Source organism: Bombina bombina, chromosome 2, assembly GCF_027579735.1.
Source record: "Bombina bombina isolate aBomBom1 chromosome 2, aBomBom1.pri, whole genome shotgun sequence".
Classification (NCBI taxonomy): domain Eukaryota; kingdom Metazoa; phylum Chordata; class Amphibia; order Anura; family Bombinatoridae; genus Bombina; species Bombina bombina.
Window position 1 is genome coordinate 328,746,510 of NC_069500.1, and position 12,401 is coordinate 328,758,910.

Here is a 12,401-nt window from a genome sequence, read left to right on the forward strand (position 1 = left end):
ACAGCATAGGCTGTTAAATACCACTCCCCTACCCACAATCCCCAGTCATTCTCTTTGCTTGTTTCAGTTGCAAGAAGGGGTAAAGTTAGGTGTCTGATTCTTCAATCAAGAGTTTATTTTTTAAGCAGAGCAAGTTTGCTCTGGTTTTCTTTGGGGTTTAGCCGTAGTCCATGTCAGTCTCTGCAGTAGAGCAAGTGGTGGCTTTTAAGCATTTGTGAACTTGTGGGGTATAATCTCTGTTGCATAGCTCCTCAGAGGTGGTTCAGCGTTCTCTCCGGTGTGGCTGTATGGGGGTCCGGATCATTTTCTGATTTTGTTATCGGCAGCAAGGAGGTCAGGTAGGCACCTAAGCAGAGCTTGCTGAGGTGTGGAGCTTGCCTGTTGTTTTTTGTGGGGCTGCTGCTCTGTTTATATTTAAGTTTCTGTCTGAATTTCGGAGACTATAACGTTTGTGTCTTTTTGCATTAATTTTGTGAAAAATTGTTGCTGCAAGATTTATTGTGCAGTTTAATTAAGGATTTTCTAGTTTTAAAAAAAAAATGTTTTTATTCATTAAGGTTTTTTCCTTTAGAATAAGATGGACCAAGAGGCCCTGCAAGCTTGTTCTCTGTTTAAATACTAACATTGAGCCTCCTATCCCTTTTTGTTCCTCTTGTAATTGAGAGACCATTACATTACAAGGATAGACTTTTTGATTCTGAGCCTTCATTGTCTAGGGCGGATGTTCAGGCTAATCCGCAGATTTATCCTCATACGTCCCAATCTTCTGCAGTGCCCTGTGTTTTGTCTCAAGTTGGTTTTTCCTTGCAGGATATGGCTACCCATATATCCTCGGCAGTATCTGAGGCTTTGTCTGCTTTTCCTATATTGCAGGGGAAGCGCAATAGGAAGTATAAGGTTTCTGATTCTGTTGCAATTGTGTCTAGTGTTTCTTCTCATAAGTCTGAGGAGGAAGATATTTCAGTAGCATCTGAGGGTGAGATCTCAGCTTCTGATAGTGTAAATCCTTCTTCTGAACCTGAGGTTGTTTCCTTTAGGTTTAAGCTAGAGCACCTCCGTTTGTTACTCAAGGAGGTTTTGGCTACCTTGGATGACTCTGAGGCGTCAGTCATAGTTATTCCTAAGAAATCTAGTAAATTTAAGTTTTTTGATGTCCCTTCCTTGGTGGAAGTTTTTCCTATACCATATCGTGTTTTACATATTATTGCACGAGAATGGGAGAAGCCTGGGATTCCCTTTTCCCCTTTTCCAAATTTTAGGAAGTTGTTTCCTATTGCTGATTCTATTAAGGAATTTTGGCAGATGGTTCCTAAGGTGTAGGGAGCAGTTTCCACTCTGACCAAGAGGACCACTATTCCTATTGAGGACAGCTGTTCCTTTAAAGATCCTATGTATAAGAAGTTGGAAGCTTTGCTTAAAAAGGTTTATGTTCACCAGGGGTATCAATGGCAACCGACTGCATGTATTGCTACGGTTACTAGTGCGGCGGCATATTGGTTTGATGCATTGTCTGATTCTATTCAGCAAAATACTCCTCTTGAAGAAATGCAAGATAGAATCAAGACTTTGAAGTTGGCTAATTCCTTTATTGCAGATGATTCTCTACAGGTCATCAAGTTGGGAGCTAAAATTCTGGTTTTGCCATTTTAGCTCGCAGAGCTTTATGGTTAAAATCTTGGTCTGCGGATGTGTTCTTTAAGTCTAAGCTTTTGTCTATTGCTTACAAGGGTAAGACCTTGTTTGGGCCGGTTTGGCTGAGATTATTTCTGATATTACGGGAGGGAAGGGGCATTCTCTTCCTCAGGATAAAAGAAATAAACAGAAGGGTTGGCAGAGTAATTTTAGTTTCTTTCGTAACTTCTTGGAAGTCAAATCAGTCTTGGAATAGGGGGAAGCAGTCCAGGAAGGCTGTTGCTGACTCATAATCAGCATGAAGGGTCTGCCCTCGATCTGGGAATGGATCTTGTGGGGGGCAGAGTCTTTATTCGCTCAAGCTTGGGTTCGATATGTTCAGGATCCCTGGGTGGTAGATATCGTGTCCCAGGGTTACAAACTGGAGTTTAAGAATTTTCCTCCCAGAGGCATGTTTCTTCTCTCCAGGTTATCTGTAAACCAGATAAAAGGAGAAGCGTTCTTACGTTGTGTTCAGAATTTTTCCGACATGGGAGTGATAGTTCCGGTTCCGGAACAGGGTCTGGGTTTTTATTCCAATCTCTTTGTCGTTCCCAAAAAGGAGGGAACTTTCAGATCAATTTTAGATCTCAAGAGTGTAAACAAGTTTCTCAGGGTTCCGGCTTTCAAGATGGAAACTATTTGTTCCATTCTTCCTTTGGTTCAGAACAGTCAGTTCATGACCACAGTGGATTTAAAGGATGCGTATCTGCATATTCCCATTCACAGGGATCATCACAGGTTCGGTTCCTAAGATTTGCATTTCTAGACAAACATTTTCAGTTTGTAGCTCTTCCTTTTGGTCTTGCAACAGCTCCCAGAATTTTTTCAAAGGTCCTGGGAGCATTGTTGTCGGTGCTTTGATTGAAGGGTGTTGCAGGTAGCACCTTATCTGGACGACATTCTAGTTCAGGCTCCATCTTTTCAACTAGCAAACTCCCACACTGAGTTGTTGTCTTTTCTGCGCTCCCACGGTTGGAAGGTGAAGTTAGGAAAAAGTTCCTTAATTCAGGCTACAAGAGTGGTATTTTTGGGGACCATTTCAATACGTGTCTTGCTCTTCAGTCCCTTCCTCGGCCGTCAGTGGCTCAGTGCATGGAGGTTATTGGTCTGATGGTTTCAGTCATGGACATCATTCCATTTGCTCGGTTCCATCTCAGACCTCTGCAGTTATGCTTGCTCAGGCAGTGGAATGGGGATTATGCGGATCTATCTCCAAAGATTGTTTTAGATCAGATGTCCAGATATTTTCTTCCATGGTGGTTGTCTCCGAATCTTCTCTCTCAGGGAACTTGCTTTCGCAGACCTTCCTGGGTGATATTAACCACGGATGCCAGTTTGCTGGGCTGGGGTGCTGTCTGAGGTTCATTAAGGGCTCGGCGTCTATGGACTCGGGAGAAGTCGGTTCTTCTTAAATGTTTTCTAACTGAGAGCAACGTTCAATGCTCTTCTAGCCTGGCCTCAGCTAGCTTCAACCCAGTTTATTAGGTTTCAGTCGGACAACATAATGTCAGTGACTGTACATCAATCATCAGGGAGGAAATCAGAGTTCCTTGGCCATGACAGAGGTAGCCAAGATTATTCAGTGGGCGGAGATTCACAACTGTTGTCTGTCTGCTATCCACATTCCAGGGGTGGACAATTGGGAAGCGGATTCTCTGAGCAGACAGACTTTTCATCCAGGGGAGTGGGAACTTTTCATCCAGGGGAGTGGGAACTTCATCCATGGCATCTCGTCAGAATGTCAAGCTCCCGAGGTACAGGTCGAGGTCAAAGGATCCTCAGGCTGTTCTGATGCTCTGGCAGTTCCTTGGACTTTCAGTCTGGCATATGTGTTCCCTCCGTTTGCTCTTCTTCCTCGGGTCATTGCTCGGGTCAAACAAGAGAGGACATTGGTGATTCTCATTGCTCCAGTGTGGCCTCGCAGAATCTGGTTTGCAGATCTGGTGCACATGTCTTCTCTTCCACCTTGGCGTCTTCCATTAAAGGGACACTGTACCCAAAAATTTTCTTTTGTGATTCAGATAGAGCACGCAATTTTAAGCAACTTTCTAATTTACTCCTATTATCAATTTTTCTTTGTTCTCTTGCTATCTTATATGAAAAAGAAGGCATCTAAGCTTTTTTCTTGGTTCAGCACTCTGGACAGCAGATTAATTTATCCACCAATCAGCAAGGACAACCTAGGTTGTTCACCAAAAATGGGCCGGCATCTAAACTTACATTCTTGAATTTCAAATAAAGATACCAAGAGAATAAAGAAGATTTGATAATAGGAGTAAATTAGAAAGTTGCTTAAAATTGCGTGCTCTATCTGAATCATGAAAGAAAATTTTTGGGTACAGTGTCCCTTTAAGGAAGGACCTTCTTCTGCAGTGTCCCTTCCTTCATCCAAATCTCGTTTCTCTGAAGCTGACTGCTTGGAGATTGAACGCTTGATTCTTTCTAAGCATGGTTTTTCTGAGTCAGTCATTGAGACTATGATTCAGGCTCGTAAGCCTTTGACTAGGAAGATTTATTATAAGATTTGGCGTAAATATTTGTATTGGTGTGAATCCAAAGGCTACTCGTGGAGTAGTTAGGATTCCTAAGATTTTGTCTTTTCTCCAGTATGGTTTGGAGAGAGGTTTATCTGCTAGTACCCTGAAGGGTCAAATTTCTGCTACTCCACCTTGGAGTCTTAATTTGGTTCTTAGTCCTTCAACAGGCTCCGTTTGAACCTATGCATTCTTTGGATATTAAGATGTTATTTTGGAAGGTTTTGTTTCTGGTGGCTATTTCTTCAGCTCGAAGAGTTTCGGAGCTTTCAGCCTTACAGTATGAATCGCCTTTTCTTATTTTTCACTCTGATAAGGTAGTTCTGCGTACTGCCTTGGGTTTTCTTTCCAAGATTGTTTCTAATAAGAATATTAATTAAGAGATTGTTGTTCCTTCTTTGTGTCCTAATCCTTCTTCTCATAAGGAGCGTTTGTTGCACAACCTGGATGTGATTCATGCATTGAAATATTATTTGCAGGCGACTAAGGATTTTCGCCAGTCTTCTTCTTTATTTGTTGTCTTTTCTGGGAAGCCTAAGGGTAAGAAAGCTACGGCTACTTCTCTTTCTTGTTGGTTGAGGAGTGTTATTCGCTTGGCATATGAGACTGCTGATCAGCAGCCTCCTGAGAGAATCATGGCTCATTCCACAAGGACTCTTTCATCTTCTTGGGCTTTCAAAAATGGAGCTTCTGTAGATCAGCTTTGCAAGACTGTGACTTGGTCATCTTTGCATACTTTTTCTAAATTTTACAAATTTGATACTTTTGCTTCAGCAGAGGCTTCTTTTGAGAGAAAAGTTCTTCAAGCAGTGGTGCCTTCTGTTTAGGTTAACTGTCTTGTCCCTACCTTATCATCCGTGTCCTCTAGCTTGGGTATTGGTTCCCAACAGTAATTAAGATGATCCGTGGACTCACTGTGTCATTAGAAAGAAAACATAATGTATTCTTACCTGATAAATGTATTTTCTTGACACGGTGAGTCCACTGCCCGCCCTGTTTTTTAGACAGTTTGCTTTTCTATAAACTTCAGGCACCTCTGCACCTTACATCACTTCCTTTCCCTTTGGTCGAATGACTGGGGATTGTGGGTAGGGGGAGTGGTATTTAACAGCTTTTGCTGTGGTGCTCTTTGCCGCCTCCTGCTGGTCAGGAGTGATATTCCCAACAGTAATTAAGATGATCCGTGGACGCACCGTGTCAAGAAATAAATAAGTTTTAAGTTTATCAGGTAAGAATAAATTATGTTTTTCTGCTTTTCTTTTTTTCCACATCTACTTGTGTTGCTATCAGATCTCATAGATCTTTGTTTCTCTGTAGAAAGAGTATATTGTCATTGTGAACATAGCTAGGAGTATGCATATTAAGTCAGATAGTTACGTTACCTCTCTGTAAAATCAGAATTCTAATTTTGTTAAGAGATTTTGTTACAAATATTTATTATTTTTTGGGGGGTTTTATAAAATGCAAGATAGTGTAGTGACCTAATTCTTCTAGTTACTGCTAAATATGGAACCAAATATTTTTTTTTTTGTGTGTGTGTGATATAGTAAATGATAGAAGACGTACCCAGCTGTCATAACTTCACTTTTATTCCGAATTGTTTAACACAGATACAGGAGGCTCTCACAGGTGTGCAGAGATGTTGATCAGAGAGAAACCCTATCTGATTCACATCTCTGCACGCCTGTGAGAGCCTCATGTATCTGTTTTAAACAATTTGGAATAAAATTGAAGTTTTATGACAGCTGGGTACGTCTTTTGTTTTGAATTTTGCCCCAACCAGTTAGTCCGGCTGGTTTTTTGATCACCTGCTCTGCACCATCCAATCGCCCTCCTTGGATGACGTCACCCAGAGGCTGGGAGTTAGATAGACAACGGGAATAGTGTCGCCACGGCTTCCTCTTAGTGAGAAGTACATTCTTCTGAAGTGGACATTGTGGTTCTTTGATATATCAGAGGAATTCTCTATAATTATTTTGCTTTATATAGTAAATGACACCAGAAATACACTTTTTGCATTCCATATAGAGGCTTTTTGATATTTCTGCTAAAAAGTTTTATGTTCTAAAAATGTTGTCTGCTGATAAAAAAAAATTGATGTGTGTGGGTAACTCAAGAAAAGCAGTGAATGTAAAAGATTAGGCTAAACCATTTTTTAAAGGAGTTAATCTTGGACATGTCGCCAGCAATAATCAGATCCTATGTATTTGCAAGTAGTCAAATTTTAATTTCTTTATTATTATTTTTTTCTCCTATTTCAGGTGATGGAAATGCAGATAAAGAAACAGTTCCAGGACACATGTAAAGTGCAAACCAAGCAGTACAAGGCCCTGAAGAATCACCAGCTGGAGGTATCCCCAAAGTGTGAGCACAAGACAATACTCAAGTCCCTGAAAGACGAGCAGACGCGCAAATTGGCCATTCTGGCTGAGCAGTATGAGCAAAGTATCAATGAAATGATGGCCTCCCAAGCGGTAAGAATTATAGGATTTGAAGTGTAGTGCTTAGGAAATTTGATTATAAGACTTTTTTAAATATTCTTCGGCAAATGCTTTACTTTAAAAAAAAATATCACTATTTCTCCAACATTGGTGTGTCTGGTCCACGGCGTCATCCTTACTTGTGGGATATTCTCTTCCCCAACAGGAAATGGCAAAGAGTCCCAGCAAAGCTGGTCACATGATCCCTCCTAGGCTCCGCCCACCCCAGTCATTCTCTTTGCCGTTGCACAGGCAACATCTCCACGGAGATGGTTAAGAGTTTTTTGGTGTTTAAATGTAGTTTTATTCTTCTATCAAGTGTTTGTTATTTTAAAATAGTGCTGGTATGTACTATTTACTCTGAAACAGAAAAGGATGAAGATTTCTGTTTGTAAGAGGAAGATGATTTTAGCAGACAGTAACTAAAATCGATTGCTGTTTCCACACAGGACTGTTGAGATGAAGTAACTTCAGTTGGGGGAAACAGTTAGCAGTCTTTTCTGCTTAAGGTATGACTAGCCATATTTCTAACAAGACCATGTAATGCTGGAAGGCTGTCATTTCCCCTCATGGGGACCGGTAAGCCATTTTCTTAGTTAAACATAAAAGAATAAAGGGCTTCAAAAAGGGCTTAAAAACTGGTAGACATTTTTCTGGGCTAAAACAATTGCTTTACTAGGCATATTATGCAGATTCTAACTAATTATTGGTATTATAATCTTGGGGAACGTTTAGAAAAACGGCAGGCACTGTGTTGGACACCTTTTTCAGATGGGGGCCTTTCTAGTTATAGACAGAGCCTCATTCTGGGACTGTATAGGGGTTAAATGTAAAAACGGCTCCGGTTCCGTTAATTTAAGGGTTAAAGCTCTGAAATTTGGTGTGCAATACTTTTAATGCTTTAAGACACTGTGGTGAAATGTTGGTGAATTTTGAACAATTCCTTCATACTTTTTCACATATTCAGTAATAAAGTGTTTTCAGTTTGAAATTTAAAGTGACAGTAACGGTTTTATTTTAAAACGTTTTTTGTGCTTTGTTGACAAGTTTAAGCCTGTTTAACATGTCTGTACCATCAGATAAGCTATGTTCTATATGTATGAAAGACAATGTGTCTCCCCATTTAAATTTATGTGATAATTGTGCCATAGTGTCCAAACAAAGTAAGGACAGTAATGCAACAGATAATGATATTGCCCAAGATGATTCCTCAAATGAGGGGAGTAAACATGATACTACATCATCCCCTACTGTGTCTACACCAGTTATGCCCACACAGGAGGCCCCTAGTACATCTAGTGCGCCAATACTTATTACCATGCAACAATTAACGGCTGTAATGGATAACTTCATAGCAAATCTTTTATCCAAAATGCCTACTTATCAGAGAAAGCGCGATTGCTCTGTTTTAAACACTGAAGAGCAAGAGGACGCTGATGATAACTGTTCTGACATACCCTCACACCAATCTCAAGGGGCCATGAGGGAGGTTTTGTCTGATGGAGAAATTTCAGATTCAGGAAAAATTTCTCATCAAGCTGAACCTGATGTTGTGACATTTAAATTTAAATTAGAACATCTCCGCGCACTGCTTAAGGAGGTGTTATCTACTCTGGATGATTGTGACAATTTGGTCATTCCAGAGAAATTATGTAAGATGGACAAGTTCCTAGAGGTTCCGGTGCCCCCCGACGCTTTTCCTATACCCAATCGGGTGGCGGACATAGTAAATAAAGAGTGGGAAAGGCCCGGCATACCTTTTGTTCCCCCCCCTATATTTAAGAAATTATTTCCTATAGTCGACCCCAGAAAGGACTTATGGCAGACAGTCCCCAAGGTCGAGGGGGCGGTTTCTACTCTAAACAAACGCACTACTATTCCTATCGAAGATAGTTGTGCTTTCAAAGATCCTATGGATAAGAAATTAGAGGGTTTGCTTAAAAAGATTTTTGTACAGCAAGGTTACCTTCTACAACCAATTTCATGCATTGTTCCTGTCACTACGGCAGCGTGTTTCTGGTTCGAGGAACTAGAAAAATCGCTCAGCAAAGAATCTTCGTATGAGGAGGTTATGGACAGAGTTCAAGCACTTAAATTGGCTAACTCTTTTGTTTTAGATGCCGCTTTGCAATTAGCTAGATTAGCGGCGAAAAATTCAGGGTTTGCTGTCGTGGCGCGCAGAGTGCTTTGGCTAAAGTCTTGGTCAGCGGATGTGTCTTCCAAGACAAAATTGCTTAACATTCCTTTCAAAGGTAAAACATTATTTGGACCTGATTTGAAAGAGATTATTTCAGACATCACTGGGGGAAAGGGCCACGCCCTCCCACAGGATAGGTCTTTTAAGGCTAATAATAAGCCTAATTTTCGTCCCTTTCTCAGAAACGGACCAGTCTCTAATTCTGTATCCTCTAAGCAAGAGGGTAATACTTCACAACCCAAACCAGCCTGGAAACCAATGCAAGGCTGGAACAAGGGTAAGCAGGCCAAGAAGCCTACCACTGCTACCAAAACAGCATGAAGGGATAGCCCCCGATCCGGGACCGGATCTAGTGGGGGGCAGACTTTCTCTCTTTGCTCAGGCTTGGGCAAGAGATGTTCAGGATCCTTGGGCGCTAGAAATAGTTTCTCAAGGTTATCTCCTGGAATTCAAGGAACTACCCCCAAGGGGAAGGTTCCACAGGTCTCAATTATCTTCAAACCAAATAAAGAGACAGGCATTCTTACATTGTGTAGAAGACCTGTTAAAGATGGGAGTGATACATCCAGTTCCAATAAGAGAACAAGGAATGGGATTTTATTCCAATCTGTTCATAGTTCCCAAAAAAGAGGGAACATTCAGACCAATTTTGGATCTAAAGATCCTAAACAAATTTCTCAGGGTACCATCGTTCAAAATGGAAACTATTCGAACGATCCTACCTACTATCCAGGAAAATCAATTTATGACTACCATGGATTTAAAGGATGCGTACCTACATATTCCTATCCACAAGGAACATCATCAGTTCCTAAGGTTCGCTTTTCTGGACAAGCATTACCAGTTTGTGGCACTTCCATTTGGATTAGCCACTGCTCCAAGGATTTTCACAAAGGTACTAGGGTCCCTTCTAGCGGTTCTAAGACCAAGGGGCATTGCAGTAGTACCTTACTTGGACGATATCCTGATTCAAGCGTCGTCCCTGTCAAAAGCAAAGGCTCATACGGACATCGTCCTAGCCTTTCTCAGATCTCACGGATGGAAGGTGAACAAAGAAAAAAGTTCTCTGTCCCCGTCAACAAGAGTTCCCTTCTTGGGAACAATAATAGATTCCTTAGAAATGAGGATTTTTCTGACAGAGGTCAGAAAATCAAAACTTCTAAGCTCTTGTCAAGTACTTCATTCTGTTCCTCGTCCTTCCATAGCGCAGTGCATGGAAGTAATAGGATTGATGGTTGCAACAATGGACATAGTTCATTTTGCACGAATTCATCTAAGACCATTACAACTGTGCATGCTCAGACAGTGGAATGGGGATTATACAGACTTGTCTCCGACGATTCAAGTAGATCAAAAGACCAGAGATTCACTCCGTTGGTGGTTGACCCTGGACAATCTGTCACAGGGAATGAGCTTCCGCAGACCAGAGTGGGTCATTGTCACGACCGACGCCAGCCTAGTGGGCTGGGGCGCGGTCTGGGAATCCCTGAAAGCTCAGGGTCTATGGTCTCGGGAAGAGTCTCTTCTCCCGATAAACATTCTGGAACTGAGAGCGATATTCAATGCTCTCAGTGCTTGGCCTCAACTAGCAAAGGCCAAATTCATAAGGTTTCAGTTAGACAACATGACGACCGTTGCATATATCAATCATCAGGGGGGAACAAGGACTTCCCTGGCGATGAAAGAAGTGACCAAGATAATTCAATGGGCGGAGGATCACTCCTGCCACTTGTCTGCGATCCACATCCCAGGAGTGGAAAATTGGGAAGCGCATTTTCTGAGTCGTCAGACATTCCATCCGGGGGAGTGGGAACTCCATCCGGAAATCTTTGCCCAAATAACTCAATTATGGGGCATTCCAGACATGGATCTGATGGCGTCTCGTCAGAACTTCAAGGTTCCTTGCTACGGGTCCAGATCCAGGGATCCCAAGGCGACCCTAGTAGATGCACTAGTAGCACCTTGGACCTTCAAACTAGCTTATGTATTCCCACCGTTTCCTCTCATCCCCAGGCTGGTAGCCAGGATCAATCAGGAGAGGGCCTCGGTGATCTTGATAGCTCCTGCGTGGCCACGCAGGACTTGGTATGCAGACCTGGTGAATATGTCATCGGCTCCACCATGGAAGCTACCTTTGAGACAGGACCTTCTTGTTCAGGGTCCATTCGAACATCCGAATCTGGTTTCCCTCCAACTGACGGCTTGGAGATTGAACGCTTGATTTTATCAAAGCGTGGGTTTTCAGATTCTGTAATAGATACTCTGATTCAGGCTAGAAAGCCTGTAACTAGAAAAATTTACCATAAAATATGGAAAAAATATATCTGTTGGTGTGAATCTAAAGGATTCCCATGGAACAAGATAAAAATTCCTAAGATTCTATCCTTTCTACAAGAAGGTTTGGAGAAAGGATTATCTGCAAGTTCTCTGAAGGGACAGATCTCTGCTTTATCTGTTTTACTTCACAAAAGACTGGCAGCTGTGCCAGATGTTCAAGCATTTGTTCAGGCTCTGGTTAGGATCAAGCCTGTTTACAGACCTTTGACTCCTCCCTGGAGTCTAAATCTAGTTCTTTCAGTTCTTCAAGAGGTTCCGTTTGAACCCTTACATTCCGTAGATATTAAGTTATTATCTTGGAAAGTTTTGTTTTTGGTTGCAATTTCTTCTGCTAGAAGAGTTTCAGAGTTATCTGCTCTGCAGTGTTCTCCGCCCTATCTGGTGTTCCATGCAGATAAGGTGGTTTTGCGTACTAAGTCTGGTTTTCTTCCGAAAGTTGTTTCCAACAAAAATATTAACCAGAAGATAGTTGTACCTTCTTTGTGTCCGAATCCAGTTTCAAAGAAGGAACGTTTGTTACACAATTTGGACGTAGTCCGTGCTCTAAAATTCTATTTAGAGGCTACTAAAGATTTCAGACAAACATCTTCCTTGTTTGTTGTTTATTCTGGTAAAAGGAGAGGTCAAAAAGCGACTTCTACCTCTCTTTCCTTTTGGCTTAAAAGCATCATCCGATTGGCTTATGAGACTGCCAGATGGCAGGCTCCTGAAAGAATCACAGCTCACTCCACTAGGGCTGTGGCTTCCACATGGGCCTTCAAGAACGAGGCTTCTGTTGACCAGATATGTAAGGCAGCGACTTGGTCTTCACTGCACACTTTTGCCAAATTTTACAAATTTGATACTTTTGCTTCTTCGGAGGCTATTTTTGGGAGAAAGGTTTTGCAAGCCGTGGTGCCTTCCATTTAGGTGACCTGATTTGCTCCCTCCCTTCATCCGTGTCCTAAAGCTTTGGTATTGGTTCCCACAAGTAAGGATGACGCCGTGGACCGGACACACCAATGTTGGAGAAAACAGAATTTATGCTTACCTGATAAATTACTTTCTCCAACGGTGTGTCCGGTCCACGGCCCGCCCTGGTTTTTTAATCAGGTCTGATGAATTATTTTCTCTAACTACAGTCACCACGGTATCATATGGTTTCTCCTATATATATTTCCTCCTGTCCGTCGGTCGAAT

General features: G+C 41.8%; 1 protein-coding gene across 1 annotated transcript in view; it reads left to right on the plus strand.

Annotated features, from left to right (window-relative positions):
• The window catches only part of TAOK3 (TAO kinase 3), a gene marked incomplete in the record, with an annotated part of 945,289 nt that overhangs the window by 861,034 nt on the left and 71,854 nt on the right, over positions 1 to 12,401 (plus strand). Inside the window, 1 exon segment of the mRNA XM_053701678.1 lies at positions 6,470 to 6,682. Coding sequence (XP_053557653.1) covers positions 6,470 to 6,682 — 213 coding nt within the window.